This window comes from Uranotaenia lowii, chromosome 2 (genome assembly GCF_029784155.1).
Source record: "Uranotaenia lowii strain MFRU-FL chromosome 2, ASM2978415v1, whole genome shotgun sequence".
In the NCBI taxonomy this organism is placed as follows: Eukaryota; Metazoa; Arthropoda; class Insecta; order Diptera; family Culicidae; genus Uranotaenia; species Uranotaenia lowii.
The window spans coordinates 2,397,059-2,422,739 of NC_073692.1; the positions used below are offsets into that span (position 1 = coordinate 2,397,059).

A 25,681-nucleotide genomic window follows, 5' to 3' on the forward strand; every position below is an offset into this window, starting at 1 on the left:
CGATAAATCAAAATTCATATCATTTCACCTGACGGTTGTCCGAGTTCACCTTTCAGTTTTTTTATTCATTACGCTACGTTGCGGAAGCCAATATTGCACGACCAAAAAGCGTTGATTTTCTCTCTGTTGGAAAGTTTAAAATGTATTAAATCATTATATTGCCGGCTAGTTTCGTTGAGCTTAATTGAATTATGTATCTTAGATGATAGTTTTTTTTTGCCAGACTTAGGGTGCATTGTTAGATGTACAGTTGTAGCCAAAAAAGAAGTGTTTCGTTACAAAATAAGTTGAGCTTGGAAAGCGATCATTATCTGTGTACACTACACTGCCCTTGCAAGAAAGATTGTCCCATGTAGAAAAACGAGCAAGCGAGAAAAACGCTTTTTGAAATGTTTGTCTGTTTCTAGGATTTATGTTAATTTTATGACTCTTCCGCGCATCATGCATGTTGTTATTTTAAGTTAGTCAATCCTTATCCTTATTTTTTGATTTTTTTCCTTGATGCAGAAGATAATCGTCAAAACGGTTCGTGTGACTCTTTCGCGTCGAATAAATATGAGCGTGTGTTTTCTGGTTTCCACGGAAAACGAATTCCATTTTTTCGCGTTGTTATTGTGCGAGAATGGGAAGGTTTTTTAAGTGTTCCGGTGAAAAACTATAATTGAACGGACAAAACAAGTGATAAGATAAGTGCGTTATCGTTGCTTAAGGTTTATGGTCCGGAATCAAATTTCGAGAACAGTGAGAGTGATGAAGATTTCCTCGGATTAAATGACGAATGCAACCAGAATTGGATCAGAACGTTTCTCATAATGTATTTTTTAAGTTCGAGCGTTCGAGGATGATCCAAAGGGATACGATGCTAATTTTTTGACTCGCAAAAAACAAGAACCAAGAAAGCCAGTGAAGCAAGAAGATTCTACACGGAATCTCAAAATTGCCCATCAATTAATTGATTTCTGTGGATACCGGAAGTATTGCAATAATCCTATTAGCCGGGATCGAGCTAATATACATCAAACATTCTGGAACTTTAATAACGTAGAACCAAAAACCATATCCCAAAATATGCTCATTATGCTGATCCAAAAAGAAAACGAAATTAAAATTCTGAACCGAAAGTGAAGAAAAAGCTGGTCATGCCAGTGACCTTCATTCATAGAACATTAAATTTAACTTAACGTTCTATAATATCAGTCAAAAACACAGCTGGCCATAAAGAAGAGGAGAAGAAGAAGAAGTGGTTTTTGAAGAGTGTTTCTCAGTGGGGGACATTCTTGCTTAGAAACATCAATATAGAGACAACCACCTAGTTGAAAATTTCATATTACTTAAGAACAAGTATACTTGTTTGTTTTTGTATTCGAAAAATAACACCAAAATAGGCAGTTTCCAGAAAAAAGTGAAAATGACCCAAAAGTCACATGGAAATTCTTGCGTAGAACGGCAGTACACACTTATTAGCGGAATTGATGAAAATTGCCGATAAATTTTCATATTATTCTTGGCCTCTGCATCAGGAAAATTAAATTTCAAATGAATGTTTAATGTCATCAATTGAAATAACTACTAAAACTGTTTCGTAAAAATATACTTTTATTATTGATTTTAATTCTAATTTAATTAAATATCTATTTTTGGGATGAAATTTACAGATAGTATATTTTTTAACTTGGATGACATCTGATCAGTAGACTCGTTTATTTTTTTCACTAATAGTGTTGTGTTCTGCAACATCACCTGTACGATAATACAAAAATGATATAGACTAGGAAATTTTCCGGAACTGATTAAGGTTTCAAACCATATCGTATGCACCGAGATGCAATCCTTACCTGAGATTTCATCAATAAGTTATCAGCCTCGGTCAGCTGCTTCGAAACGGAAATGGCTGTGGTGTGGATGAACTCGTTCAAAAGAGAAACGCATCGCTCGTCTGCAATTACAATTTAACGTTCAAACCGCTTCGTTGGAATCAAAATTCATCACATCATCTATAGTGTTATGGGGTGAGGTGTGTGTGTGTTTTTTTTTTTATTTACAGTGATTATTTAATCATCGCTTAGCTCAGTAAAGATAATAAAAAATAATAGAAAACTGTAGTACATACTTCTTTCTAGAAAATTTGAAAACACTGCGTAATAGACTAAGGGAACATCCATAAATGACATAGCTTTTTTCGAGTTTTTATACCCCCCTTCCTCCCTCGTGGCATTTCGTCACAAAGTGATAGACCCCCCTAGATAATAACGTAGCTTTAATAACCCCCCCCCCCCCCCTCCCACCCCCATTTCTAAAAATCGGTTTTTTATTTTTACTTTTATTATCAGCATTTTGCAAGAATAAAACAAAAAATAACAAAAAAAGGGAAAGAAGTTATAAATGGAAGTTTAAAAAAGCATATAAATTAGTCAAAAAAAAATCAAGCTACCTTTCAACAAACAGGATAGCTAGTAAGTATTCAATCAGTTGCGTCGGTCCAAATTCTCTCTATTCTGGATTCCAATGAAATCGTTGGGCAGCTTTCCTCCATCGTCTGTTCGGCTGGAATAATTGCATCTGCAATGTCAGCTGCCTCTACCCACTCTCTATCGTCCTCCGGAGTGATGACCAGCACTTCGTGTCCTCTTTTGCCTACAATTCGCTTTGGACGAATCCTTCTATCCGCTTCTATCCGCCTTGCGGATTTTGCTATGCTCCTTTTGGAGAACATTTGAAGTAAAATATAAATTGCATTTCTTGCATGTACGCTCCTTGATACGCTTGAAAACAGTCGGGCAGTAGGAGTCAAAAGCTACATGTTCAGACTGGATTGAATTAGGCATAATTTTGCTCAATTTTGATTTTTTTTTCGATATTAACCCCCCCCCCCCCTCTCGTCACACATCGTCACACAAAGTCAAACCCACCCCCTCCCCCCCAAATGCTACGTCATTTATGGATGTTCCCTAACGTTACTTGAGCAATAAATCTCTGAAAAACGCCGAGTTCGTCGCGTTCGACTTATACAACTTGTCTGTATAATTATGGATGAGTTCGAACAAACATGCTTGAAAAACCTTATCTAGCTATGAAAATGGATACCGGTTATTTAATGTTATAAAGTTAATATAAAAACTAGATCTGTTAAAGTTATATTGAAATCGCTTGGTACATCTTTGTACCTGAAAATAATCAAATTTTCGAAGGTGATGGAAAGTATTAGAGAAACAAGAGCTATCAAAGAATGAAAGGGCATAAGCCGTGAGTATCATGAATTTTTCGAAAAAGATACAACGGCTCACCGGCAGGGCTTGAACCCGCAATCTCCGCTGGATCGGAAAAAAAATCTGTTGTAAGTGTAAACGGATTTTACCATAGTTGAATTTAATAAATACAAGAAGATAATACTAAAATAACTAAATCAGTTCTGAACAAAATCTTGTTACAAGTAAAATATGCAAAAATGTTGACAAAAATATATTTCTTAGTTAACATTTGTCCCATTTAGTGGGGCAAGTGAAAACACAATTCATTTTCTGAACTTATTCATAGATTCGTTATATCATGTAAATGCTTTGACATGAATTTAAAACGTGTTTCTGTTTGTTTTATCAAATTTTATTGATATATCTGCAATTTTTTCGCACTATAAGTTAATTTTTCAAACTTCACTTTTACTGAATGCCTTTTTAAGCAAAAGAGCTTTATTTACAAAGGCATTTAATAATTTGAATATATCTACTTCAGATTCAACACACAAGATACCCTTTCTGACCTTTGGGGATTTTATTTTTATTATCTGACGGGTTTACGCCGGAGGTCTTCATATTTTCCCCAAAATTGAAAATTTGATTCATTTTTACGACTTAAAAATTCATGTATTTTGTCAGATTTCTATCATTTATATTTTTCGATTTAGCCTCGGTTAGATTTTTTTGTAAAAAAAAATTAACCATATTTCTAAACTACATAACTCTGTTACTTCTCAAACGGAAATTATAGCACACAAAAGCACATCAAAATGCATTGAAATTTTATCAGCTTTCCAAATAAAATACCTAAAAAAAAATATCTAATGACCTTCAACATGAAAAATTGTAGATAAGCTTTAAATGGCGTCTAAAAGTACCGTCTGCATCACCGAATATTCCGCCAAAAATACCATAGTATAGCTTAATTTATGATGCAACTATCGTCTGAAGACACAAAAGTGGGCCAACAACACCTTGAAGAGTTATGGAAGAAATAATGACAATAAATCTCTTTTTTTTTCCATCGAAAACAAACAATGGTCGAACAACTGCACCCACATATGGAGGTAGCACGCACTTCTTACGACATGGAAACAAAATAACTGTGAAAAAGATACGATTCCGAGAATAACGGATGTTTACAGCGACTTTTTGCAAATTTTCTATTTTCATTTACGATGTCGAGAAATCCCCAAAAGAAAGAAAATTTCGAAAAAATGAATCAGAGTAATCGAAGGATTCCTTATAATTCAACCACGGTAAATGAAAAGTTCATAAACCGTTATTTCGATAGCAACTTACTACCTTCTTCAGTGAGCGTTTTCGATTTTCATCAAATGATGCAAATTATATTTTAAAAATTTATTCAAATTTTTTTGTTTCATTGACATTATTTTAAATTAAATTATATCATAATTCATAGGCAACCGCTATAAAATGAAAGCTGCAGCTTGAGTTTCGAATTGCTACACAAAGATAACTTAAACTTATATTCTGAATCATGCTCTATGAGTTTGTGTTAAAGATCTGATAATTTTAATCTGTCTGGAGGGTCTCAAATTAATCGTACGCAAACAATCTAACTTGTAAAATATGGTTGTTTTTGCTTGACATGTTCTGGATTTATGCTAAAAAACTGATAAGAGAGCCGCCTCCCCTGTCCTTCCGTTCACTCCCTGCTGAATGGAGGTCGTGATCTTTAATTATCATACCCATTTTTTTCGTTCCCAAAAATCCTCTTATATAAAATAAGTTGATATGTTTTTAAGCTTTACAACAAAATGTATATGGAGCCTCCTCCTTTCTTTCCCTCTCTACACTGTAAAGCGTAAGGGTCCATAACAATCATAGAAACATATCTCATAACCAAGTACCTTTCCATGCCATATTTCTTTCCATTTATTGGCTTCGTTAGCATGAATTGAGAACTTATGCTAACAAAATTGTATTGGGCTCACCTCCCTCCTCCTATGCACCTATTCACTGAAAGGAGGATGGTGTGTCAGATAATCATAGAATCATACCAAAATGATTTTCCATGTTAAGTTTTGTCCATTTTTCGGATTTTGTAAAAAAAAAAGTTAAATGTAAGCCTCTTCTTCCCTTCCTATATTCCCAATTCTATAATCCTACTGCAAGAAAGGAATTGTTTCACATAGAAAAAGTATTTTTCGTACTCAACTTGGTTTCATTTGCTCGATCAATTCTTGAGTTATGCAATAAAATTGTATGGAAGCCCCCCTTCCCCCCTTTCTCCCTTTAAATCTTTCCCATGAAAAAAATGGGGCTTAAATTCATAACAGACACATTCCTCGTATCCAAATACCCTCACATGTCAAATATGGTACCATTTGCTCGATCAGCTCTCCAGTTATACTGAATATTGTGAGGGAGACCTCTTTTCATTCAACTCTTTGAAGGAGTGAGGGATACCAAATATTCATGGAAGCATTTCTCGTACCCAGATTTCGTTCCATGCCAAATTAAGTTCCATTTGCTGTTTTAGTTCTCGAGTTAAGCATTAAAAATTGTATGAAACTCCCCTCCCGCTTTCTTTTCTCCCCGCTGGAAGAAGGAAGGGGTCTCAAACAATCATTAGAACATGTCACTATTCCAAATACCCACCCATACCAAATTCTGTTCCATTTGCTTAATTATTTATTGAGTTATGTAAAAAAATATAATAGAGACCCCTTCCCCCTTTATAAAACCCTACTGGAAAGAGGGAGGGTTCTCAAATAATCGTAGAAATATTTTTCGTATCCAAATACCCTCCCATGCCAAATTTGGTTCCATTTGCGTTATTAGCTTTTGAGTTATGTAAAAAAATATGAAAGAGGCCCCTTCCCCTTTCTACTGGAAAGAGGGAGGCAAATCATTGACATATTTTCCGTATCCAAATACCTTCACATGACAAATATGGTTCCAATATCTTGAGTTATAGGGAAAATTCAAAGGTATCCCCCCTCCATCCTTTCTTTCACCCCACTAAGAGAAAGGAGGGGTACTTAATATTCATAGAAAAATACCACCCCATGCCAAATTTGATACCATTCACGGATAAAAAACTCTACAGGTTGATATCAAAATTCGTATGGTTGGCTCTTCCATATCAATGATTTTTGGTTAAACCCATAATATTGCTAAATCTACATCGATAACTACGAATAAACTAGCGTTGCTGTAAAGTTGTTTTAGCTATCGAAGATTTCTCATCTGCTCATCGCTAATATAAACTAACATATGGCGTATTTGGCTATTTTATTCAGGTCAACTTAAAGATTCTAAATGTTAGTTTTTGAATGTCACAAAAACAGAAGATGGTGGAAGTTATTTTTTTGAGGACTCACATCAGAAAGCGAAAATGTAAGTTCAGTTTGTTGTGTAAGTTGATTTGTTCTACTAACAGTTGTTTTCAGTTTCAGATTCATCCGCTGGGACATATATGTTGAAGCGCGCATACTTTGATCCCGGTAGGCCGAAGCAATGGGAAAAAAACAAAATCCCCCAAGATGTTTCCAAATAAATTTTACCACGTAAGTAATTTGATATTTTTTGAATTTTTATAATGTTCTCTCGGTTGAAAAAAAAACGATTTAGATTTTGACGATTTTTTCAAATTTTGTTCCAGGGCCAGGGTGGCGTGGAAACGGCGGAGCAGCAGCATCAATTACATTAAAAAATGATATATGATCAAATTTAAAAAAAAAAATGTTTTATTAAAAATAAAAAGGAAAAACAATGCATTTAACTGCTCAAATTAATTTTTATTTATATTTGAATCTACTATTTTCGACGTCACAGATCTTGAAAATGTTTATGCATGGCAAAATTTTCAAAATATGCAAAAAGTGACAAAATTTCTACCACTTTTTCCCAACTCCAGTGAACTTGCTCTAACAAATAGAAGTTTATGTAAAATCAAAGACGGCATTGGAAAAGTGGAGGGAAGTGATTTGACAGTTTTAGGAGTGAAAACGTGGAAAATAGAAGCTGAGTATTTGCTACAAGAATAAGCGTTTCCAAATCGGAAAATGTTTTAACTGGACCCTACACAAACAATCATATTTATGGTCATGTAGACGCGTAGTGTAACTGATAAATCTTTATATTTTTTCCGTGTTTGCTTGATTAGTTCACGAGTTAAGCAAAAATTTGTCTTTTGTTTGGGAGGCCTCTCCCCCCTCTCATGAGAGAGGGAGGGGTCCCAAACCATAATAGGAACCTTTCCCTGCCTCCAATATCCCCACCTGCCAAGTTTCACGAAAATCGGTTCAGTAGTTCCCGAGTCTATAGGGAACAGACAGACAGACAGAAATCCATTTTTATATAATACTAGCTGACCCGGTGTGCTTTGCTACACCTTTCAAAATCAAATGATATATTCTTACAGACCAGAATGTAAAACAAAAGGTCTTGAAAAAAAATAAAAAAATTAAAGTATTCAAATTTTTATTGTTTTATCGGCATTATTTTAAATCAAATTTTAACATAATTTATAAGCAACCGCTATAAATTGAGAGCTGATCTTTAACTCAGCTAAGCTTTACAACAAAATGTATATGGAGCCTCCTCCTCTCTTCCGCTCTCTACACTGTAAAGCGTAAGAGCACCTGCAACGGTTCAGGTCTAAATATTGGTTTTAGGTATACCAGTTTTAGCAAAATTTTAAATTTAGGAATCGGCTAAAACACGGGCTCCCCACCGGTGTGATAGCAAATTTAAAACGGGTACACTTTTATTGCAGACACTCAATAATTGAAAAGAAAAAACTCATTTTAATTGAAAAATTGCTAAGTTTTGAGTTTTACACCGTCATAATTCTACCAGCATTTCATTAAATTAAAGTCTTTTTAATAAAGTTTGTTCGAAACAAGTAGAAATGGATTGATGATTGAATACCTTTCTTTTTCCAATTGACTTCGACCGATTTCTTCCAGGCCGTAACGAAACCCCATGTCGAGCTGAATCGGTTTTTACTATTTTGACTAGTTTCAGCTTGCTTCATTGACAACGACCTGACTAGTTTCGACCAAAACTTTGGCTCATTGAACAACTACCAGTTGGCAGAAACCAGTTGAAACCGATTTTTATCTATGATTGAACGAAGCTTAAAAAGCCAAAATGCCTATACGCAGCGAGAAAAAAGCTTCATGTTTCAAACCTTTTTCTTTTAAATATTGACTCATTTTGGGGTGTTGATTCCAAATATTAATTTAGTTTACCAGTTCTTGTTTATAGGTAAAAATTCATTCAACATATTTGTGCTTTTGTTTGGGCAAACTAAACAGATTGGCAAACATGCTCCTTTTATGTATTCTTAAGTAGAATTTTCATGATTATCAGTTGTTTGTAATGTAGCAGACGCGGCTTTTTAGCCAGAAATTGAAAGGAGTTTTTTCTAAGAATCATGTCAGTTTAGTCAATGTTATCGAACAATATATCATATTTCATGGTTTTGACAAAAATCGGTCATTACATGGATATTCAATTTTTTTTAATTTTTTTTTTTAAGTTTATTGTTGTTTTGCATTAATTTCATTAGAATGTTTCTGTTATTGAAAATGAAAGTTCATATAACGTTTGAACTCGAGAAACGCTGACTGGGCTCACTAATTCGTTGAGGCCAAAAGCTATTTATTGAAATATGAAGTCAAGAATAGTGTGACATAAATTATTTATACTTGAAACGGTTTTTGTTAACATGTTTTCTCAATTTGTGTTACGTATTGACCGGTTTTGGCGAGAAAAAACATTCAAATAACTTCTCAAAAAGAAACAATTATTACACCCAATGCTACCCAAACATGTGTGAAAATAATCATCATTGGCTAAAATTTTCTCACCGTGAGCCCCAAACGTCTAAATCGATCTGTCGTATATTTTGAAATCCTGTTCCAAATTTGCTTGAATTTGGAACAAAGGCGTATAACTGTTGGGAATTTTGAAATCGATAACTGTGCTAAAACAGCAATTTACGCCACCGGTGCCAGCCGAAATGTTTTAGCGTGGTCGAAAACAGTGTTTTACACCTACCGTTGGGACAGCCCTAAGGATCTAGAAACATATCTCGTAACCGAGTACCTTTCCATGCCATATTTGTTTCCATTCGTTGGCTTCGTTAGCATAAATTGAGAACTTATGCTAACACTATTATATTGGGCTCTCTCCCTCCTCCTATGTACCTATTCACTGAATGGAGGATGGTGTGTCAGATAATCATAGAATCATATCAAAATGATCTTCCATGTAAAGTTTTGTCCATTTCTCGGATTTTGTAAAAAAAGAAGTTAAATGTAAGCCTCCTCTTCCCTTCCTATATTCCCAATTCTATCATCCTACTGCAAGAAAGGAATTTGTTACATAGAAAAAGTATTTTTCGTACTCAAATAATTTTTGATGCCAAATTTGGTTTCATTTGTTCGATAAATTCTCGAGTTATGCAAAAAAAAATATATAGAAGCTCCCCTTTCCCTCTTTATATCTTTCCGCTGAAAAAGGTGGGGCTTCAATTTATGATAGAAACATTTCTCGTATCCAAATACCTTCATATGCTAAATATGGTTCAATTTGCTCCATCAACTCTCCATTTATACTGAAAATTGTAAGGGAGACCTTTCCTCCCCCTTTTCATCCACCTCTTTGAAGGAGTGATGGATACCAAATATTCATAGAAGTAGGTATTTCTCGTACCCAAATTTCGTTCATGCCAAATTAGGTTCCATTTTATGTTGTAGTTCTCGAGTTATGCAGTAAAAATTGTATGAAATTCTTCCCCCCCCGTCCGCCCCCTTCTTTCCTTTCTCCCCGCTGGAAGAAGGAAGGGGTCTCAAACAATCATTAGAACATGTCACGTTCCCAAATACCCGCCCATACCAAATTTGGTTTCATTTGCTTAATTAGTTTTTGAGCTGTGTGAAAAATTTTAAAAAAGGTCCCTCCCCCTTTATTTCTCCCTACTGGAAAGAAGGATGGGTCTCAAATAATCATAGAAATATTTTTCATATCCAAATACTCTCCCATGCTAAATTTGGTTCCATTTGCTTAGTTAGTTTTTGGGTTATGTAAAAAAATGAAAGAGGCCCCCCCCTCCCCCTTTCTACTGGAAAGAGGAATGGATCTCAAATAATCATTAAAATATTTTTTGTACCCAAATACCTTCCCGTGCCAAATTTGGTTCCAATATCTTGATTAGTTTTCGAGTTAAGTATATAAAAAATTGTAAGGTACACAGTAAACGAAAATTACCGAGTTCGGTAACTTTTTTACCGAAATCCTAACATGTGTTAATCGTTAAACTGTTCGGTAATTTTTTCGGTAAAAAAAAAACGAACATCGGTTAATGAAGAATCGATTTACCGATGTTCGTTTATTTTTTACCGAAAAAATTACCGAACATTTTAACGATTTACACATGTTAGGATTTCGGTAAAAAAAAATACCGAACTCGGTAATTTTCGTTTACTGTGTAGTCCCCCTCCTCCCTTCCTCTCACCCCCCCTGTGAGAAGGGAGGGGTATCTAATATTCATAGAAATATTCTTCGTACCCAAATACCACCTCATGCTAATTTTGATACCATTTGCTTGATGGGTGCTCGAGTTATGCAAAAAATTGTCTTTTGTTTGGGAGGCCCCTCCCTCCCTTATTGAGAGCATGCCCGCAAGTCTCCTAGGAAACCGATGCGTCGTGTAGATTTTCAACGCCGCGACGTATGCGACGTGCCGCTATTAAGTGCTTAGTGAGCAAAGCTGCTATGATTATTAGCGATCATATTTTGGATTTTATCTGCATGTATAATATAGCTAGTATACAATGAAACACGTCTTACCTGTCAGCAACTTATGGGATTCGAACCCAAAAGTTTTCCTGCCGATACCGGGAAACGAACCCAACACGCCTGGATTACCAGACTCGCACCAGTCTATCCGCTAGACCACATCAGCGCTTTACTGAACAAAAAAATCAAGTGTTTTCAAAATCAATTTTAAAGTGTTATTTAGGCTATTAGGTGAAGATTGGTGACTTGAGCTACCCTTTTTCGCGAGTTTTGAGTTTCATTATGTAAAAATTTTTAGTCTTCTTCTTCTCCACTTTATGACAAGCTTTTGTGCTAAATCCTCAATTGCTCAAAATTGAAAATGATTGATAAGTCAACTGAAAAATGCACATTGTAAACATAAATTAGTTGAATAACAAAAAAGGACATGTGAATTAAATACACAGGTAAATGCTCGTGATAAACACATTGAATTTACGAAAGAAAAATTATTTTGATAATTAATAGGTAGGTAACAAAAATGACAGATGATTTTACATACTTATCATGTTCTTCAGCTCTGACAGATGCATATCCTCCTCAAAACAGCAAGGCGACGTATCAAGAGCTTCAACAGACAATTTTCTCTGAATACTGATCGGTGGCGGAGCATCTGGGCCGCTCTCAATTTTTATGACCTGTGAGAAATAAATTAAATCAGTAACTAGAATTATTTTTTATTTACAATTGAAAGACATTCTTTTCTGCTCATTGAATAGCTTTTGAAGAAATCGCATTGTGTTATTTTTTCATTTCCTTTAAGTTGGTTGGTTGGTTTAAATAGGGGATTATTAATTTATTTAAATATATAGTATTCCGTTTCACGACATAACTCTTCATCAATTAGTGTTTGACAATACTAAAAATGTGTCCAATTGGCCATGCCCAAATTATCCACGTGGTGTTTGAACGGCTCCCAAGAGCAACCTCAGCAGTGAGCGAGCATGCGGGGCCGGCTTTCACTCTTTCCAGCGGACTGATTTTGGTATTTATATTGTGCGTTTAAATTAAATTTTAGAAACTTCGTTGGTTGACTGACAGACCGAGACCACAGACTTCCGACAATCTAGTACTTCTTTTTCCCTTATCGGAAGTAGGAAGTCCGGACTTCCGAAGTATAATTTAGTGCTTGTGCGGAAATATTAACGCGCCAGCACTAAATATTGTGAATTCAAATAACATTTTTAGAAACGTCGCTGGTGAACTGGCAACAAAACACAGACTTCCCACAATCTAGTACTTCACTTTTCATTGTCGGAAGTCGGAAGTCCGGACTTCCGAAGTGAAATTTAGTGCTGGCGCTATTATATTATTCGGAAGTCCGGACTTCCGACCTAGAAAAGTGAAATACTAGATAGTTGGAAGTCTGTGTTTTGTCGCCATTTCACCAGCGACGTTTCTAAAATTTTCATTTAAAAGGACAATATTTAAAATTTAGTGCTGGCGCGGTATTTTTATTCGATAGCTGTCACTGAGCCTGCGAAACAAAATGCTGTAATTTTAATACACTTACATTGGAGTCATTGATTTCTAGCTCTTCGTCAGTTTCGGATGCTTCTCCTTGTATAATATGCAAAGTTTTAGAATCCATTGATTCACAAAACCTGACCTATAATATAGAAACGGGATGATAAACAATAGACTTTTTCCGCTTTTTCCAAGTGCAGATTTTTTGGCAAACTAAATACAACCGCAGTAAACAAACAAAATACCAAAACAAAACCGCACTAAACAATTTGGCGCTGGGATATCCAGGTTGCCAGATTGCAAGATTTGTTGCTTTGATTCATTTGTTAGCAATCGTTTAAATTTGATTGTATGCATGGTTGTACCAAGGGGCTGAAGAGAACAAAAATTCCCGTACCAAGTTTTCAGTCAAGAAACCCACAGGAAGAAGAAAAATGAAACGAGTGAAACACGTATAGGGGCAACATGGCGTCCTCATTGCAAAAATTTCAACCAGAGGCAATTTTTTAATAATCCTTAAAATGATATCTGCGGCTCGGGAATGTCAATCAAAGGGATCTTTGGTAGCATTAATAAATTATGGTTGGGCACAAAATGCGGAGTTTTCAGCATAATCCTTGTTAAAATTGATTCTAAATCTGCAGTATGACAGCAACAGATGCGTTCGGCAACCAAAATGTTACCCTATTTTGAGTCTGTTATGGGGTGAAGTGTTTAATTTCGGGAACCACACTGACGTTCTGGTACCAAAAATTTGGTACGGTGCGTTTGTATGCGATTTGACAGCTGGTTCAGTCCTCTGGGTTGTACGGTTCTAAAAACTAAAAATTATATTAAGAAAAAAAGACTTCTAAAAAACCCAGTTTTGAAGTTAACTCTGGAATGAAAAATTTTAATGTATTTTTCCCTTTAGCTTTGCTAAACACACAGAAACCAGAATGTTGTATAGATAAGAAAAACTATCAAAAATTCAACAGTGGTTATTTTTTTAAGACGACCGTATTACGCGACGGAATATTTGATATTGGTTGCAACAACAGGTTTCGGAATTACGATTTTGACTGAAGTCTCAGACCATGAATCTCCTGTCTCGAGTATACTTCTGTAGAGAATATAGATGATGAGAAAGAAATTAATAAAAAATAAATAAATAAAAAAAAATACAAATGCAAATCTACAATGAAATCTGCGAATCATTATTTAGTGTGCAAATCAGTTCAGAATCCATCTATTATGTTCGAATCCATTTCGAACGAGAGAGTGGATTGAGCATCAAAGTGAGAGAAAGCTTGAGCACAATGAACAATGTGTTCGAATATGTAGTGTCTCTGAGAGGAACTGAAATCGAATCCGACTCGTAAAAATCAGTTAGAAAAGTTGTAAAGTACGGATCGTTTTGTGAGACGAGATTCGCGGTGGTCCAAGTAAAAAAGTGGTGAGTGTTGGAAAGGTCAAAATAGGCGCACGAAATTGTTGAGAACCACCAGTCACGACAGTCATCTAATAGATGGGCTCAAAAATGATCATACTGAACTTCATTCCCAACCTGGCGGATTCCATAATTTTTTTAATTCCTTATAGAGATTATCAGTTTTAAGCTCCATTTTACGGGATCATTAATGTATATTTTATTTGCGTATGTATGTGATGAATAGTCGAAATTATTATTATTAGAAATTTGAATTTAAACTTATTAACTGAGCTTGAAAGGGTTAAGAGATTAATACGGTGGCGGTTGATGAGAATATTGCTGCCCCATCATGTTTCCCTGGTTGGGCATCTGTCTTTGCAGTTGGGCAACTAAGTTGGGAGTTTGTTGTTGGTTCATTCCAGGCTGATTTTGAACCATTCCTTGAGCACCGGATTGCTGATTCATACCTTAAAAAAAGTTAAATTTATTATAAGTTATTATTTTTATACAGCAAATAACAATATCTCTTTAACCATTTCAAAAATACAAAGAAAAAAACGACAATTTCTTGTAAAATTTATATTATTTAACGATTGATCGATGAATGTCAATTTTTTTGTAGTTTCAAGTTGTACATTTTGAAAATAAATTAAAAATGTTAAGTTATTACACGTTCCCGGCTCATAAGGATAGCTTAAAGAAAAGCAACGCATAATAATAACTTACCTTGCTGTTGTTGCATCATTATTTGCTGGCGTAAGCGTTGTTGCTGTTGGAATTGCTGGTTCTGGACAGCTGTAGTTGTTCCAGGTTTACCACCTTGCCTAGGATAAGGAGGAACAGTTCCTTGATTACCCATGTTATTCATTGTAACATTCGGGGCATGCTGACCGTACTGGCCCCCACGAGCGGCTAGTGCTCTTTGTTGAGCTAGATATTCAGCCTGTGTATTTCGCTGTTGCTGTACCATTTGATTGAAATTTCCCATCATACCTTGCGTTCCTTGTTGTCCCATATTCTGATTGCCATAGTTCGGATAGTTCTGGTTCATAGTCTGATAAGGTCCTGATTGACCTTGAAACATCCCAGACTGCATATTTTGCATACCCATCATACCAGAATTACCCATATTTCCAGCATTTCCGTTCCCTCCGGTTTGATTCATCATATTGTTGCCAGCCATGGTAGCATTAGCCATATTCATACCTTGATTAACCATGCCGGCGTTCATGTTACCACCCTGTTGCATGTTCTGCATACCAATCATGTTGGGATTGTTCATTCCGGTTGCATTGCCAGTGGAATTACCACCCATACTAGTATTGGGAATATTTGTATTGATACCCTGATTAACCATGCCAGAATTGGATTGATTGAGTAGATTTGTTTGAATCATACTTCCTCCAGATTGCATCATAGCTCCTCCGGAAGCGGCACCCATACCGGAACTTATCATTTGGCTTGGCATGCCTGGTCTCATGGGACCACGAATAAACTGTTGCTGTTGATTTCGCTGCTGCTGCTGCTGTTGTTGTTGTTGTTGTTGCTGTTGTTGTGGAATGAAACCACCGGCATTCTGATTTGTAGCATTCATGGGCATACGTGAACGCAACATGTTTGAGAGAACTTGTTTGGGATTTGCACTTAACTGAGGACGATCGAATCGGTTCATAGTTCCTTGATTCATACTTGGATTGTAAAACATTTGATTTTGTGGTTGTCCTTGTTGATTCATGGGATTGTAACCACCCCATTGTTGATTACCTGTCCCGACACCTGCTGCACTTTGACCACCCATCTGATTTGCCATAGATGAAACGCCAGTAGGTCCAGCACCAACGAATCCCATTTGATTTGGCCCTTGAGGTTGCTGCTGATGACCTGCCATCAAGCCGCCCATGTTTCCACTTTGCATACCTTGACCCATATTCTGCTGCTGCTGAGCGAGCTGTTGTGCAATCATTTGATTTGAATTAGACTGTTGATATTGCTGCTGCAAATGTGGAGGATTCATCTGGCCCATCATCTGATTACCCATTGTTAGTTGGCCAAGATTAGCGTTCTGTAATTGTTGCATCGTTTGTTGTGGGGTCATAGCAACCTGCTGCTGTGGTTGTTGCTGTTGTTGTTGTTGTTGCTGCTGTTGTTGCTGATTTGTTGTATTCGACTGCTGTTGACCAGCTGCTAGAGACATCTGTTGATGGCCACTCATACCAACTTGTTGCTGATTAGGTGGAACGTTTTGTGGCGTACTACCTCCTTTAGGCTTTCTTTTACGATTTTGAGTTTTGCCCTTCTTACCTGGGGGAGCCGGAGATTGGTCCGATGTAGGCGTATCAGCCTTCATATCATCTTTGTTTTTGTCAGGCAATGGTTCTAAATCTTCTGGAGGTAAAGTGAGTGGTTCATAGTAGTAGCTGCTTGGTTTTACCAAGCTATGCGTATGATACTTCAACAAACGATGCGTCTCTTCGTACGCCAGCGGCTTTCTTTCTATTTTGACCGCACCAAACCATGCCCAGGACAAGGGTGCTGGATTTTTATGTCCTTCCAACAGGTCCCAAACGCTAACACGTTGTTTATCTGCCAATCGCAGGCCCTTGAAGAAATTTTTGTATCAATGTATAAAAAAGTCCCAATATTTAATAATACATTTTCAAACTTACATGTTTTTTCTCAATACTATCGATGTTGATTTTATTACCCTTGGCATCTGTTGAACTTCCTGCTGGTTCACAAGCGATTACCTCACAAGTCTGTTTTGCCAATGGAAGTAGTTGTCGAACATATTTTATGGATGCGTTATTTCTGTCACCCAACTCCTTACGAAGCTTTTTCATTAAATTCGTATATTGCTTCTTGGTTTCATCACGTTCCGATTGGCTGTCCGATACGAGCGTGGAATGAATCAAAGTGGCCAACATATCCAGTGTTGTGGTGAACAGTTCTCTAGATTAAAAAAAATGATATAAGGTATTACAGTATTATGTTACTAGACTATTAGGTACATATTAGCAATTTTGGTTTCAGGTTTAACTTAATGTCGATTGAAAAATACTTACGAATTGTTACTCAAATCAATAACACCCTGACTGATCAGTTGAGCGAAAAGTATAGCCCAATCACTTGTTACTGTTGAATTTTTCTGAATAGAATCGAACAATCCACCAACCAATGAATATCGTAGCTGCAAGGCATCCAACATTTTTTCGAATCCGAGGGAATCATCAATTCCACCTACCGTTTCCAGCTAGAAATAAAAACAAAAATTATTATTTTTTACCATGTGCCAGTACAAAGTACTTAGTTCTTTTTTAAAGCTTACATCACGGTTTTGAATAAACTGTGACAGTTGGGAATAAAGACTCTGTAGCAATCCTTCTTTCTGTTCGTCTTGTCCTTTAAGGCATGTCAATACTAACCCTAAAAAGGGTTGGTGGTTCAACTGCGTGCTTTGTTTGCTGGCCATAACACTTCCATTGGAACTGACACTGCTATTACTGTTTCCGTCATGGCTTCCCATACCACAATTGCTACTACTGCTGCTATCCTTGGATTTGTTAAACATATTGGTACTTTCCAGAACCTGGCCGGCTACTTTGAGAATTCTTCCTTGTACAGCACTGGGTAGTTTAGACACCAGGGGTGCAACTAACCATATAGATGGTTTCATTTTATCAAGCTTAGAATTACTTCCTCTTAACAAATTGTTAATATTACAATCTGACACCTGGAAAACATCGATGGCTGCCCTGGCCACCATGTCCAACCAGTTGGATAACTCTGGTGAACTACAGTTTGTTTGTTTGAACATCAATTGTAAATCTAGCCAAGAAATTCTTAAAGACCACTGTTCCAAGCTTTCCAAAATTCTGACAATGATAGCTTTTTGATCCATCTCAGCTATTAGATTATTTTCATGTTCCGGATAGCAGATCATATGAAGCAACCGCTGTGCTTGTTTTGCTGTTAGCATATTATCAATGAGCATACCCTGTTGACATAGCTCGTCGGCGTTTTGCAGACACCTCTCTAGAACCCATTCTTGCGAACAAATCTGACGAAGCACATTTTGAGCAAAATCCGACAAACTTGTTGTACTGTCCTGAGTCACATTATTTTGCCTGAAAACAAAAAGAGAGGAAAACCATTGAAAATCGTAATTATCTATTTATTTCTGAGCGGGTGGCACAGCGAGTGTATTAAGTTAGGTATTCAGTGAACATTTCTAGCTGGTAACCATTTCCCCAAATTTTGGTGTACTTATATTTTAAGTTATTGTACGTGTGAACCATGATTAGCACATGATATGCTTTTCAATGCGTTGAACAGACTGACACAAGGGAGTATGATTGAAAAACTGCGATTGCAAAATGCTGATTGGAACAAACAGACGCCAAATATTACACACAACACATTATGTATTTTGTGAACTATGTATTGAAATGCAAAAAGAAGGAAAGATAGTTATTAATGTACAGATATTTAACGCAAACCAACTAAATATTTAGCACCTGCTGCTATCAATCAGTCGAGCAGCCGTGGTTGGCGAAAGTTGCCCCAAATCGATCATCCTACTGGAAAAAATTGCACAAAATCAAAAAAGGAAATGTGTTTTAAACAAATAAATTAAAATCAATATACATGCTATATATTTACTTACGTCAGATCAAGCATGGAATCGTCAGTATTCCCTAGTATGGACAAATCACTAGTGCCAAGGATGTGACTCAAGTCTCCTGCGTGTTTTGGAGTGCTTCCAGGATGCACGGGTGTACTTAATCCACTTCTTCTTCCACTACCGAAAATAGATGACGGTGACTTCTGAGCTGTGGCGTCTCCGACAACAAGAATGCCTTTGAGAACCGCTAATACTGGAGCCACTCCTATATTCTTATGTGCCGCTGCAAGCAGATGCCTATCGCAACTTAGTTTTATGTTGTGAATTTGTCCAACTGTGGAAATAGGATTGGGAGATGTGCTAACGGAGTACAATCCTGGCTGCGGACACTCGATTGTCCGAAACAGGCGGAGCAAAAGATGACATGACAGTCGCGCTCCCGCTTCAATTTCCGGTGTGGTTTCACTTCGTCCCTTACATGCTTGTACTAGTGCTGGAAGGGCGACATGAGCAACGAAATTTTCCAGCGAAAAACAGTGCCGAGCCACCAGAATGCTTGTAAAGACGGACAAAGCATTATGTATGTTAATATTTTTAACATCAACTTGCGTTATTACATCTACATAATAGCCGGCATCTTTACTAGAGCCACAAAGGGCAATCAGTACTCCCAGCCATTCGGTAGTAAGGGCATTACAACACGCGGTTAGTTCGGCACACATGGCAGCAATGTCGTTCAAAGTATCGTTATCAATATCGCGCGTTATAGCTATAATTGCATTACAAACAAAACTATATCTATTGGACGCAGAATCGTTGAGCTGCCGTGCCCACGATGGTTCAATCTTGCCACCTCGCCTAGGAGAGGCTATAATATCACTCATGAATTGCGCATTATACGTATGTGCCGATGGAATCGGCTGCAATGGTGTGTATAATGCCTGTTTGATCTTCGGATAAGCATTGTGAAAAGGCTCCTGCTGGGGTCTTGCCTTCAGCGAAGCACAAACGGAATATAGATCATATAGATACGCAAGAATGCAACGCTCTGCCGAACTACAATCGCTAGGATTTGTTACATGTTTTACAATTCGACATAAGCCTTCAAAGATTGCAGTCGTTTGCTCTGGCGAGAGTAGTAAACAGCAATGATAGCGACGCAACACACCCACTACGTATAAACTCAACGACGTGGTGTAACTTTTCACCAATACTGAATTTTTACTCATCAATTGTAGTTCCACCTCTGGAAGCTCCTTCAAAATTTGAATGCAGGTGTCAATAAGTCCATAAATGTTGAAAGCCGATTCCATCAAGTCAAAAAGAAACGCCACATGTTCTTGGACGGGCAAATAATTGCTGTTTCCTAGCGAAAAACTGTTCAGCATCTCTTGTACCTGTAAGGCACATTGCCAGGTTACGACATGTTGGTCGAAATATGACATAGATTGGAACTTATTCGACGTGGATTCGAAATTAAATTCGTTTCTTGAGTGCTTTTTTACTTTACCACCTTCGGCCACATCTATGCTGAACTTTTTTGCAAATAGTTTGCATATTTCTTTTGACATTTTCTTTACTGCATGTTTTTTTTCGTCGCGTTCTTTTCCAACACCATACAAGAGTATGTAACGCTGATTGCAGTCGTGAAGCGAAATTGGATCATCTTGGCATAAGGGAAAATGTTCCGTGTACAGAAAATGTCTGCTGGATGATTCTGATTTATTTGTACTGGTGCTAGCTTGAGCAGGTGTTTGCTCTGGGTCCTTGGGGCTGTCCGGAGCATCCATAGAATTTTGCTGATCTTCTTTAATATGCTGTAGTAACTTATCCAAATCATCATCCACATTGGAGTCGTCCAAATCTTCAAGTTTCGCCTTAAAATCATTTTGCATCGATTCGTCTTCTAAGCCCTGATTCATATTTGGTGATGTAGAAGACGGTTTGTTTGATATTGGTCCTGTCCCCAAACCTGTATTACAACTTGCCTGAGAATCAGCTTGCGACATTCCTGTTCCTGTCAATAAATCTCCCCTTGATATCAAAGTACACATATATGCATCGTGCGAAAATACATCATGGCGTATAAGCTCACCAAATAAGTGAACTAAATTGGTAAATTGACTTTTATTTTGCAACGTTGCGTTTTCGTCTTGAACCGGGGCATCATTATCCAAAAAGTTCATTAGAATGTTCTGGAAAATAGGCAGTCCTCCTCCTGGTGGATTCCCGGAGATTACCGAATCTTTGTCATCGGAAGAGTTTACGTTGTTTCCAGTTTCTTGTTCATAGATGTTAAACACATCGTTTTGACGTTTGTCTAAAAGCCATGCGACTGCCATAGCTCGATGTTCTCCCCAGCGCTGCCACGAAACGGCCCACTCACACAGAATTTTGACAATCGATGCATCTTGATCGGCGTCCTAGGGAGAACGTATTAAACAGTATTATTTTCTTCTATCTCTCAATTCGGGAGAAATCGAAAAAAGTAAATGTTTTAAACAACTGATTTCAACTTACGTATTCCATCTGACGATTTGTAGGTTGTGTTCCGTCCCCTGTACTGGTAGAAGACGAAGCTTCTTTTGGAAGTTGGAGCTGGGGAAATATTTTTAGATACAAAACATCTAACGAATTGTTAGTATCCATTCGATCGAAGCAATGTCCATCAAGAGCATCCAAAACCGCCAATGTTTTCAAACTTGCATTTCCGGCAGCAGTTTGCCATTTATCAATACACCAACGCGATTCAGCTAAACGCGACCGCAAACGTATGTTTTCTTCCGCTGCGAAAAGTTTCTTACGCATTTCTTGATTGGATTTTTCACACCGAGAAGGCATCGGTAAAGAAGAGGGGGCAATTTGTAGATGATCCAAAGGACTTCCGGAAAGAACTGATGACGATCTCGTTTCTCCGATACCACACCAAACGAGGGCGGTAGAGCATTCCAAAGTAATAACATGAATGATTGAAGATAATTGTAGCAATAAATCACGATGGTGAGGACAGCCTATGTATTCGTTGAAAATAGTATCGAACGGATTAGAATTGGCTTCTGAATCTACCTTCGGTATTCCATCATCCAACATTTTTTCCGTCAAATTGTTATCTTTATGCTCTTCTGAAGATTCCAGTTTGGTTTGAATGTTTGCAAGATTGATACTATGATTTTCAGCCATTAAATTGAGAAGGTATGCCAGCTTTTTACACACTGCGTAAGCCAATCTTCGAGAATATCTTTCCGATTGAACGAAATCTGATAGGTATTGCATAGCCAACGGAAGATACAGTTTTAATATACCATCATCAGATGAGGGCGAAGATTTCATTTTATCCAACAAGTCCAAAATCCAATTGAGGTACTCGCCTTTGTCCAGCAATCCTTCTTCATACATGTACTTACAAAGCTGAGTACAATAGTTCCACTGTTTAAGAGCATTTCTTTGTTCCTCTTGCGGTGATAGAACAGTGGTTAATTGGTTAGGATTTTGCGAAACATTGGACCCAAGTCCGGAACTGGCTGGACTGTGGAGGCTTCCTGCAGGACTAGACAATGGAGGAGGAATAGTAGAAACATTTGAACCTAGATTCGAATTAGGCGTGTGACCACCTGTAGGATTTATTGGTTTCTCTGGAATCGGTCCTTGGTGATAATGTTCATGTAATTTAGGTATAAGATCTTTCAGGAATTTTATTAATGTACCAGTCCACTCAGTAGCAGGATCAGGCATTTGTCGCTTTTTGATTTTTGCTTCCGAAACAGCCACTGTATAAGCAGAGCTTAATTTGATGAACCACGCTGCCCTTTGCATAGTGACCTGGTTCTCGCACAACATCACAAAAATTTCTTCTTTTTTGTTAAAACTTGGAGCTTTCTTGGCCAAGCTACTCAGTGGTTTAGTACCTGCTAGATCTTTGAACCAATTATCAAGGGTAGCCTTATTTCTAGCAGTCACAGGCCAGAAGTTATCTTTCGGATTTATCTGTTGCTTTTTACGCCCGGAGTCTGCTAATGTCATGAGTTCTTCCTTCCGGGCTAAAATTGCATTGAAATATGCTCCTACTTTACTAGCTGTAACGTTACAATTCCGAGCGGTGCCGAATTCCTCCGACAATTTATGTTCAGTGGCGAATCCATGTTTCACGTGAGTAGAAGTTAATTCGTCCTCACGTTGTTTTGCCTCTTGTGGGTACACATCCGGGGGACCCAAACGCGGCCTTTTGAGTGGTCGCATATTCATCTTATCCCACATCTATCAAAACGGATGATTTAAAAAAATATCTGAAAACATAATAAACATATTGAAACATACCTAATTTTCTCCTCGGTGTGCCAAGTGTTCAACCTCGAAAAAAAAACTGCAATCATACGCAGCAAATATGTCTGCTTCTTACGCGAAGATTGCGGTTCAGGATTTCCTTCACGGCTGAAATATAATCAAATTAACAAACGAAACGAATTACTTTTGTGATTAGTCTTTAATTATAAGCTTTAAGTTTATTTGTGAACGCCTTTCGAAGAGTAATCTTAGGCAAAACATACTTTATTTATAAAACAAAAGCACTTTTATAAATTATCTGACGCATTTTCATCATTGAAAATTTTGATGACTCGCACTCTCATACAAAATTAATCATGTTGATGTTTTCTTTTAGTCTTGCTTCGAAAACTCAGTTTTGAGAAGCAGAGTCACACCAATGTATTGAGGTAAAAGAAGAAAAAAATAGCAGCTTGTATAATGACAGTTGCTTCAGTCCCTTGGGCACGGCGCCGATTGACCGACGCATAGGGTTGAGATAAAAGATCTCCTCCTCATCACGAACACTACCGGCGGTAAATAGCACAACCAGCTGCCCGTTTTTTTGAACCGATAGTTTTTGAAGTTAATTTAATTGTCCCATCTCATCTGTACCGAGCAAGTGTGCGTAAGAAATGTAAAAAAAAACACTCTATTCAACAGAGGTGCCAGGTGGTTTTGTCAAAAATCAGGACACCGCGGAGAAAAAAAAATCAGGATTTTTCAGGACACCTCTATAGGTTTATGAAAATAATATATAATATATTCGAGAGTATTTGAAAATCAGGACGGTCTTTCGTAAATAACGACATGTCCTGAAAAATCAGAACACCTGGCACCTCTGCAATTCAACCCAAAATCCTTACACGGAAAATAATAAAAAGGTAAAATTTACCGAGTTAGCAAAGGTGAACGCTCGTGAAAGCCAAAAAGGTAACTTCTACCTCTTCGAGGTGAAACTCACCTCACAGCGAGGTAAAATTTACCTGAATCGAGATTGGAAAAAAGGTACAATCCACCGAGAAAAAAGGTGAATCCAAAAAAGGTAAATCTTACCTCGTAGCGAGGTGAAGTTTATCTGAATTGAGCTCAATGAAAAAGTATAATTCACCTAGAAAAAAGGTAAATCCAAATAAGATAAAACTTACCTCTTAGCGAGGTGGAATTGACCTGGATTGAGCTAAACAAAACGGTACAATCATCTCGAACAAAAGAACTATTTGCCGAATCCGTTAATTGAGGTTAAGCTGTTTTGTCGTTCAGAAGGGAAGTTTTGTTTCGTGCCAATATGGAAAAATCGGAACAGAATTGTAAGTGTTTTCTTAGCTATTATTTAGTTGTGCTGGTTCTCATCATAATAATTTGTTTTTATTTCAGATCAGCCCAGCTTCGAGGTGTATTCCACGTCATCCTCCAGATATCATTCCGGAAAAGCCGGACCTGACTGGATAAGTCGCCATTATGGCGCGGAAGAACGCGAAGCCAAATTGCCACGAGCCTGGCGAAAAAAGGACTTACCTCAATTTTTTTAAACAAGGTGATATATTTATTATGATTATGATATATTTAAAAAAATAATATAATGAATTGTACCTATTTATTTTTAAAATAAATATAAATTTTTGAATGAATTTTGTTTTCATTTTTATTGAAGAAACCAACCAAACCAACTAGCATTTACCTTTCAAATCAGTGAATGGGAAAACGATATTTTGCTAGGTGAATGCGAAAAAGGTAAAATTTACCATTTTTCTAGGTGAATTGAAAAAAGGTAAAATTTACCTTTTTGCTAGGTGAATGAAAAAAAGGTAAAATTTACCTCGAAAGAGGGGTGGAAAAAATTCACCTCGCAAAAAGGTAAATTTTACCTTTTTTTTATTTTCCGTGTAGGATACTTCAAAATAACAATTGAGTTCTTTTCAATTTCTGAGTGTAAATGCAAAATGGTTGATTTTAAGAAAAAATGACTTCTGCCTATAATAATCGTGAATTTGAAACAGCAATCCATCTCCCACCATCATCGGCGACGTTTCGGTTCGAGGTTAGTTGGGAAAGTGAAGTCGCACTTTAGGATTACTGTGAACAATGGCAACCGAATTATCTCCTTCTTTGGCCAGTAAGTTTTAATAAATATCTTTTGAAGCTTTTATCTTCACGAATATATCAAATGAATCGCAACTTCCTCCTAAATATCATGTATATGGTTAAAACAATTTGTTTTGACACGACAGAATTTCGACGTGTTGACGTCATTGTTTTTATCATGTAAAAATGTTCCCTGAAACCGCGTTTTTTTCTTATTTATTTACCCTCTAATTGTATTTCAAACCATTTACAGTCCGTTCCTCCACCGGGGTCGAGGTATGGAAGTCATCTGGTTTTAAGGCACCATTCGTTCCGGAAACGGCATTTACTCGGGATGAAAGCAAATTGTGCCGTGCTATTGTTTATAGCCCTAATGGTCGATTTCTAGCGTGGGCAAACGGATCTACAGTCCAGATCTGTACCGCAGCCAACTGGAAGGTTCTGCATCGGTTGCCCAGACCTAAAGCTTTCTATCTGAAGTTCTCACCTCGCAGCACTTATCTGATGACATGGGAAATCTACACGGAAAATCCAAAAGACGACATCAAGGAAAAGCCAAATCTATTCCTATACGATGTAGCCAGCGGACAAGAGGTGTTCTCGGTCATTCAGAAACGGCATGCCGACTGGGAAATGCATTGGGCAGCAGATGAGAGCTTGATGGTGGTAATGGTGGGAGGTGAGGTGTTGTTCTACGAAGTCAAACCTGAAGCACCATTTCCGGATAAACCGATCAAACGACTCGGT

General features: G+C 37.2%; 3 protein-coding genes across 5 annotated transcripts in view; 1 reads left to right on the forward strand and 2 right to left on the reverse strand.

Annotated features, from left to right (window-relative positions):
- LOC129745707 (biogenesis of lysosome-related organelles complex 1 subunit 3) overlaps window positions 1-12,768 on the reverse strand; it is a 21,295-nt gene extending 8,527 nt beyond the window's left edge. The window contains exons 1-4 of one of the 2 annotated variants that reach the window (XM_055739010.1): window positions 12,565-12,762; window positions 11,554-11,689; window positions 1,836-1,936; window positions 1,602-1,740 (exon numbers count right to left, since the gene is read on the reverse strand). In XM_055739010.1, coding sequence (XP_055594985.1) covers window positions 1,624-1,740; window positions 1,836-1,936; window positions 11,554-11,689; window positions 12,565-12,642 — 432 coding nt within the window. In that variant the 5' untranslated portion in view covers window positions 12,643-12,762 and the 3' untranslated portion in view covers window positions 1,602-1,623. Of the gene's footprint in view, window positions 1-1,601; window positions 1,741-1,835; window positions 1,937-11,553; window positions 11,690-12,564 lie in introns of those variants that run through there. The other variant, XM_055739011.1, reaches the window with a different exon arrangement.
- Window positions 12,769-14,121: 1,353 nt separating this feature from the next.
- On the reverse strand, window positions 14,122-23,157 carry LOC129745164 (mediator of RNA polymerase II transcription subunit 12). Of its 2 annotated transcripts, XM_055738078.1 has the most exons (10): window positions 23,095-23,157; window positions 22,865-22,978; window positions 21,071-22,804; window positions 18,593-20,973; window positions 18,444-18,506; window positions 17,255-18,053; window positions 16,992-17,179; window positions 16,596-16,878; window positions 14,656-16,528; window positions 14,122-14,396 (listed from the first exon to the last, which is right to left on the reverse strand). In XM_055738078.1, exons 3-10 carry the CDS (start codon window positions 22,802-22,804, stop codon window positions 14,239-14,241), a joined length of 7,479 nt encoding a protein of 2,492 aa, XP_055594053.1. In that variant the 5' UTR covers window positions 22,865-22,978; window positions 23,095-23,157; the 3' UTR covers window positions 14,122-14,238. The 2 variants fall into 2 exon arrangements, with proteins under 2 accessions (XP_055594053.1, XP_055594054.1); XM_055738079.1 differs by lacking the exon at window positions 18,444-18,506.
- A 1,653-nt stretch (window positions 23,158-24,810) lies between these two features.
- Window positions 24,811-25,681, forward strand: part of LOC129748726 (eukaryotic translation initiation factor 2A) — a 2,112-nt gene continuing 1,241 nt past the window's right edge. The window contains exons 1-2 of the mRNA XM_055743419.1: window positions 24,811-24,965; window positions 25,188-25,679. Coding sequence (XP_055599394.1) covers window positions 24,935-24,965; window positions 25,188-25,679 — 523 coding nt within the window. The 5' untranslated portion in view covers window positions 24,811-24,934. The remainder of the gene's footprint in view (window positions 24,966-25,187; window positions 25,680-25,681) is intronic.